Raw genomic sequence first — 7765 nt, 5'->3', positions numbered from 1 at the left:
TTAGGATTCAGGCACATAAACAATAAATAAAACCCTATCCTTGCCTTCAAAAAGCTCACAATAGTCATCGGGTCATCAGACAATAAGTTCTAAGAACAAGACAAGTGAAATCAACAACTGAATCCCAATGTGATTTTTTTTTTAAAAGACTTTTTCAAGTAACCATGTGAAAGCACAAGCGATGTATCACTATGGAGACGTAATTCACGTCTCTAATGGGCAGAAACAAAAGTCTGTTTCTCTGCAGAACTGGCAAGTCCAGCTTGCTTGAGACTCTGGATTATATGTTTGATCTTTACGGAATGAATGTTGCGGCTGAATCAGTCACTAACACAAATTCCTTGTGTTAGTTTGGCTGTAATTTTTTGGCTGTTAGACAGACTTACAATAACTAAAAAAAAAAACTCCACAGAGGCTGAACTTTTAAGAAAAATGTACACAGACAATAGGCTATGAATGATCTGTAAATCAATATTTCACAATATACCCTAGCTATTTTCCCATTTGTTTCCTGTCAAAGGTGCATTTTAAACTGTCTAGAGCCAAGCACAGTAGATTTCAACACCAGGCTACTTATTAGAATCAACTAGAAAGCCTTTTAAAAGTTCCCAAGATGCCCTAACCGGTTTGGCTCAGTGGATAGAGCCTGGGGAATCAAGGGTCCCAGGTTTGATTCCGGTCAAGGGCATGTACCTAGGCTGCGGGCACATCCCCAGTAGGGGGCGTGCAAGAGGCAGCTGATCGATGTTTCTTGCTCATCGATGTTTCTAGCTCTCTATCCCTCTCCCTTCCTCTCTGTAAAAAAATCAATAAAATATATTTTTTAAAAAAGTCCTCAAGAATCTAGAGTGAAATCTGGGCATTGCCATTTTTTAAAAAATATATTTTTATTGATTTCAGAGATAGGAAGGGAAAAGGAGAAAGAGCGAGAAACATCAATGATGAGAATCATCGATCAGCTGCCTCCTGCATACCCCCTACTGGGACCAAGCCCGCAACCTGGGCATGTGCCCTGACCGGGAAGGGAACTGTGACCTCCTGGTTCATGGGTTGACACTCAACCTCTGAGCCACACCGGCCAGGCAGCATAGCCATTTTTTAAAAGCCTCCCCCAGAAATCTAACGTGCAGCCCAGGGTTGAGTGCCACTGTCCAAGATATAGTGTCCCATGGCCAAGGTTAATTTTTCACCATCTACTATTTAACTTCTTTAAAAAGAAAGGAGAAATCCCTCATCAATGTGATGTTAGAATGAGAAATAAGAAAGCAGAAAATAGCCAACTTCTTTTCTTACTAAGAACCATATTCCAAATTGGCTGAGCAGCCGCTGGTCGTGTTTATCGTCATCCTTGTTATCAAAGTCAGCGTTCTCCAGGGAATGGTGGGAAGAGGAGAGCCCCAGCTGCCGCCTGCGATTCAGCTCATGTTCCCGCTGCTCGGCGTGGAACTCAGCTTCTTTCAATAAGCTGCCAAAGAGGAGAGATTCTGTTCTTATTTTATTTTAGAGAGAGAGGTAGGGAGAGGGAGAAAGAAGCATCAATGTGAGAGAGAAATGTCAATTGTCTCCCGTACGCAACCTGGGTATGTGACCTGTCTGGGAATTGAACCTGTGACCGTTTGGTGTACTAGATGACTGTCCAACCAACTGAGCCACATCAGCCAGGGCCAAGAGGAGAGATTTAAGTTAGACTATCGAAAAGCACATTCCTGATGATGACCTATTCAGAGCAATTACTTCATAAACACTTAGGCATCTTTGAAATTGGTAGGAGTTACTCCAAGAAGCCTAATTTCATTTCCTTACTGTTTTGTACACCATCCCCATTTTATAATGAGCAAACTGAAGCACCAAGAGGCTACTTCCTCCAGCCAATTAGAATCAAGCAGAACTGAGGCCTTCGGCTTCCAGTTCACCACCCATCCCACCAGAAGTCAATGCTCCCCCTGTATCTAACGTGAAGCTGTGTGGACATCAAATGTACGATGCAAGGAGAGATTGAGGAACTTGTACCCAGTAGAAAAATATTCAATATCTAGTATTCATAAACCTGAAAATGAGCAACGAAGACTCCCTTTTCAATTTGCTAAACAAGTGACAGTTTTAAAAAATAATACCCAATATTGGAAAGTACTAGCAATATCATACAGTACTGTTGGCATTATAAATTCATATACACCCTTTAAAAGTCAGTTTGGTAATGTAATAAAGCCATTAAAATATCCATTTTCTTTGCCCCTGTCAACCACATCTGGTCATCTACCCTAAGAAAATAAAAAATATAGAAACAGCACTATACACAAAAATATTTATCACTTATTTATAATAGTAAAAAATTCAAAACATTCTAAATATTTAATGGTGGGGAAAAAATCTAAATAAATAGTACGTATCCACTAAAAATTATAAATATGGAAACTACATAACAACATTGAAAAGAGCTAATAGTATAATGTTATATCAAAAAGAATTGTGGATACACTGTGATTACCGTTAGAGAAATAAAACATGCATTTGAATAAAACTAGAAAAACATGTGCAGTATGGTTACTTTTTTTTCTATTTCCAGAAATCTGCGGTGTTTTATTTGCAAACATTTATCTCATTTCTACTGTGTCAGCCGCTGGGATGAAACAGAAAAGACGGAATGCCTATCCTTAAATCCTGCATTCTAATATTATTTCTTTACTTATTAAGAATCTTGCCTTAATGAATATTATACAAAAAGAGAACAAGTCTAGACGTTACCATTTCTAAAACTCCTTTCTTTGTCCTGCGATAGAAGAAGAAAAAGCCTGCAGGATCAGCCCCTGTCATACGGCACAGCCTCTGCTTGACCCCATTACTGAATTACCCAGAGTTCTCCCCACTTCGCAGCTGTCAGTCAAGCCTACCCCTTATGCTGACTGGTGCCCCCACTTTATTCCCCCGAAGACCTAGAGCTATACTATCACTGCGCTCACCATTCTGGATCGCAATGACGCGCTCCTGTTTTCATAGTCCCTACATGGGTAACCTGAGGGCACAGCCTACACTGTATTCCCTTCTGCCCCTCAAGTGCCTTACACATGCCTGGCATAGAACAAAAATATTTGTTGAATGAATGAATTAAAACCTCATCATGGCAACACTGTGCTGGGCTGAGGGCACCTGAGGTGGAACTGAATTTACACATCTCAAGGCGAGAAGGGTGGCTCCACGCCAGGGCGGCGCTTTCAGAAGAAGCAACTAATCAACTGCCCGTTACCTTATCACGGCCTCCACGGCGCAGACCAGCTCCTCGGCGCCACATTCTCGCGTGTTGATGGGAGGAGGGGAGGTCTGGTAGAGGTGGGTCTCGGAGGCAGCCCCCACTTCGTTACTGTGGTGATTCGAGTGGCACCTTTTGCAGTAGCGAACGGGCCTGTTTCCGTGGCGATCGCAGCACCCTGCTGAAAAGCAGGTGACAACTGCTCTTCTCACATGGGAACTGCAGTTCTAGAGGCAAAAGGAGTGAAATCGATTAAAATGAGTCGCTGAGGTAAATGTGGCTCGGAACTGGAAGGGATGGACACTAAAGGGGCCACTGAAGGTGGAAGTGCCGCTGACTCCCCAAATGCAGGTGGTCTCTGACCCGCTAGATGTTCAGTCAGAGTTGAAAATGAAGGTGAGAAGTGTTTTCTGTGGGTGTGGGGGGTAGAAGCGTTCTGCATATGCGTGGGACTGAGTTGAAAAGCCCCCTCAATCATGGGGGCTGGAGAGCTCTCTGGATTATTTTGTGTTAGTGTTTCAAGAATTTTCAGGAGAAATACTAGTATGAAGGAAAAAAATTAAAACCATGGTCCAGCAAGCACATCACAGCACATCAGCACAGGAAAGGAATGACTGTAACCCTCAGCATAAACATCTAAATTATCTGCTCCACCGCTAACGGAGCCAGTCCCCATGGCAGCTCATCTGTCCTCGCTGCCTTGAAGGACAGGAGGGAGCTGCACTAGCTCCGGTCACGCCCCGGCCCCAAGCAGGCCTTTCCACTCCCACCAGAGCTTCCTGTCAAGGCCTTAAACATACATCAACTGACACCACGGTAACATCAAAATGCAGCAAAAATCCATGCCTAGCACCAGCCATCAGCCATCATCTACACTCAGAAAGGCGTCAAAGGATGGAGTGACGGAACTGAGAAAAGTGGAGCAGCCTGGGATTCCGAAGTTCAGGGGCTATTGTCAGATCTGCGCTGACCAGAGGCAGGGGCGAGGCAGCCTCTGCACAAAGCGATGTGAGGAGCGGGCCGGAAACATCCCTGACCTCCGCCAAAACCTGTGCCCCCAGCCTGTGAGACATGCGGCCACTGCTCAACGGCCGGTGCCCAGCCTTTCAGTCTTTCAGTCGAGCTTAAAGAGATGTGAACATATAACAGCCTAAGCCATTGTGAACGCGGAGATTGGAGAACCCTCCATGGCCGCTACCTCGGGAAGGCAGAAGTAGGAAGGAGGCAAGCACACAACCTACAGCAAGACCTTGACAATGTCCTGAGCTGTGGATCTGAGCGACCATTTCAAAGTAAGGTGAGTTCCACCTCGATTTTAGCAAGAGGCTCTGGGTACTAGTGTGAAATCTCATTTTCTGAAAAGGATTCAGGCCAACAAATCACAAAAGCAAGTTAAAAATTGTATAATATTTTTCTCTTAATTCATAGTTTTGAAAATTACTTGTTAAACTACAGTGGGGCCTTGACTTGCGAGTGTCCCGACGAACGAGTTTTTTGAGATACGAGCCGTCTCTCAGCTGATTTTTTGCTTTGAGTTGCGAGCTAAAATTCAGGTTACGAGCCAGCTTCAGATACCCCACCGCTAGTTGGCGCAGCGAACGTCACAGTGAACGCCACCACATCAGCCCAGCATCACGGGTCTCACTCGTTCACTTTAAGCGGTTAGCTCTTAGTTGAAGCATCAGTGTGCTCGCATTTGTGCTTGCAGTTATTTTGCAAAACTTCGTTTTTTGGGTGTCCAGAACGGATTAATGGCATTTCAATTCACTGTAATGGTGAAAATTGATTTGACGTACGAGTAATCTGAGTTACGAGCTCTGCCACAGAACGAATTGAACTCGTAAGTCAAGGCCCCACTCCACAGTGTGTTTCTTCTGCATGTGAAGCACAAGTCTCCTCTGGCATTCAAGTAGCCCTGACTCCCCCAAGGGAGCTACTTTTCCTGCTTTGTGCCCTTTCTTTCTCATTTGCACATTAAAATTCATTCTGGAAGCTTAGGAATTTTTACTGGTTTGGGCTCTCCTGCTCACTCACCAAACCAATCCCACCCCACCAGCCGGGTGGTATAGACCAGAGTACATCCGTAGTGTCTATTTCTTCCTTTTGGTGATAATCAGTCTTTGTCCCTCTGGGATTCTTACTGTTACATAAACAATAGGATGCGGATATGGGTTTAGTGGTAGTTAGTTATTTGCTATAATAAAGGCCTGAAGTTTAAGGTCTGCAATTTCCTGTCCTATTTTCTGGTCACAAATTGTTCACATTCTTCCCACATGCCAATTCCTGACTGAGGTCCAAGGTCTTCTCATCGAAATGAAGCCCAGCTGTGGATGAGGCTCTTAGGGTTTGGTTCCTCAGAGACGCCTCCTTGAATCCATGCTTTGAGTCTAGACAGGCTTGTGGCTACTTCAACCAAGAGAGTAAGGCACGAGTCATATGACTCCCAAGGCCAGGTTATAAAAAGACGTGCAGCTTCCACCTGGCTGTCTAGAACGCTCTCTCTTCAGAAATGTCCTCCTCGGGACCCTTCTCAGAACTCTGCCAGGCCAAGCCCCAGGGAGAGGCAATGTGCAAGTCTCCAGCCAACAATTCTGACTAAGCCCAGCCTGCAAGCCACCCCATCCCAGAGCCCAAACACATCATCTAGACGCCTTTAGTCATTCCAGCCCTAAGCTATGCAAGTCTTCCCAGATGAGGCCTCCAACACCATCAACTAGAGATAGGTTGTGAACTGTGCCCTGACCAAACCCCTGACCCACAGTATCCGTGAGCATAATCAAATGGTTGCTGTCTTATTTGGCTGCATTATGAATGAATCTGCGTAAAATCTGGGTGTATCTGGGTGTACTACATATATTAGTATCTGGAATACCAACTGAAAGTCAGCCTGCTTTATCACCATGTGCCATCAAGTCCAAGTAATAGCAGCAATAAAATACTTTGCCCCCAAATAACATTTGGTTCATCAAAGTTCTAAACAGTTGCTGTGGTTCCTACTAAGTTTTAAGAATATATTTACAAGCCACAGATGATCCTCAACCCATGTGGAGTCAGCTATATGCATTCGTTTCGAAAGTAAGTCGGAGAGATTTCCCTTCAATTTAGATTCTACTGGGCATGGTGTTCGTATGTTCACCACAGCCATTCGGTTTCATTCACTGCTTTAAATTTTAAACATAAATAAGTAACTCCAGGTGGACTCGCAGAACAACAGAATTGAAATAAATCAAAGTCTATCTCTTATCTTGAAAATCTTGATGCTTATTTCAAACTACTATTCATATGTAGGAACATGTAATACCGAAAGTACAAACTGTGCCCACAGCAAGCTCAAACAATTCTAAACTATTTTGAACTTAATGGAAGGTCTCCAAAATAATGTTCATATAAAATAAAATGTTTATCGACACACTTGTACTTGCTGCCTCGCACAACCACATCAAAACTACAACTAAAAGACAAAACGGATATCATCCAGAACCACGGGAAGGATGAGTGAGTGGAAATTCTACAACTAGAAGGAAAGAGAAAAACGCATTGAAACTGGTAGGAGATACAGAGGTGTAGAAGTGCAGAGGTAGGGAGGCGCAGGAGGAAACGGGCTGGGTATGCTGTTGTCTTTTTCAATCAGGAGGGAGATACAAGCTCCCAATTGCTCTGAACTCCAGTTCCGGGTGAGACTCTGGGGACCCACGCAGGGAGAAACTGGACTGTCTGGCATCGGGACAGGAACATGAGGGCGGCATTCTCTTAGAGGTGCTTGCAGCGATCATTGTTCCTGCATGGGGCCATGGGACACAGAGACCCTGGGACCTCTCTGAGACAGAGCAGACTGGCAGCCATTGCGGTTTGCTCCTCCCTGATGATTCCCTGAGACCCTGCCCCACCCAATTTATTACCTGGCCCAAGCTGTGAGCAGAGGCTTTTGCATATGAATGGCCTGTTCTTTTGCAATCTAAAACCTAACAAACTGCTGCTGGGTCAAAGAGCATCAAAGCTTCCAAAAGAAGCAGCCTGCTGGGCCTCATCTGGGCACTTCCAAATCCCAAACAAAGAGGAGGAATCTGAAGATCTCTTTGTAGCTCCTGCTGGGTGGCCTCATGCAGTGGCTGACTTTGCACCTCCTTGGAGATCCAAGACCCAATGTACCCAGTGGCCAGAGTAAGACCATACCAGAGTACAACTCTTCACATCCATAAGAGACTCATTCAAGGGGTAGACTCAGTGAGCACCAAAGCCCCACTGAAGCAAGTCCTTCCCCATAAGGGTGTCTCCACACAGCAGTTCTCCCATTGTAGACACAGCTGGTCCTCACAGCCAATTGGCCTGGTGGTCAATTCCTCCCAGTCATACCAACAGCAATCAAGACTTAACTACAACAAGACTGTGCACACAGCCCACAAAGGGGTGCACCAAGAGTGTCAATCTCAGGTAATTAGGGAGGCTGAGCCACTGGGCCCTATAGGACACCTAGCACAGAAAGCCACTCTACCAACACAGGGAAACATAAAAAATGTA

General features: G+C 44.8%; 1 protein-coding gene across 1 annotated transcript in view; it reads right to left on the bottom strand.

Moving 5' to 3' along the window:
- UNC79 (unc-79 homolog (C. elegans)) overlaps nucleotides 1-7765 on the bottom strand; it is a 218862-nt gene that overhangs the window by 117723 nt on the left and 93374 nt on the right. Inside the window, exons 13-14 of the mRNA XM_015566456.1 lie at nucleotides 3245-3474; nucleotides 1294-1465 (exon numbers count right to left, since the gene is read on the bottom strand). Of these exons, the coding sequence (XP_015421942.1) occupies nucleotides 1294-1465; nucleotides 3245-3474 (402 nt within the window). The remainder of the gene's footprint in view (nucleotides 1-1293; nucleotides 1466-3244; nucleotides 3475-7765) is intronic.

This window comes from Myotis davidii, unplaced genomic scaffold (genome assembly GCF_000327345.1).
Source record: "Myotis davidii unplaced genomic scaffold, ASM32734v1 scaffold1703, whole genome shotgun sequence".
Taxonomy (NCBI): Eukaryota; Metazoa; Chordata; class Mammalia; order Chiroptera; family Vespertilionidae; genus Myotis; species Myotis davidii.
The sequence above is the reverse complement of the archived record's forward strand: the minus strand, read 5'-3'. Positions and strand labels throughout refer to the sequence as shown.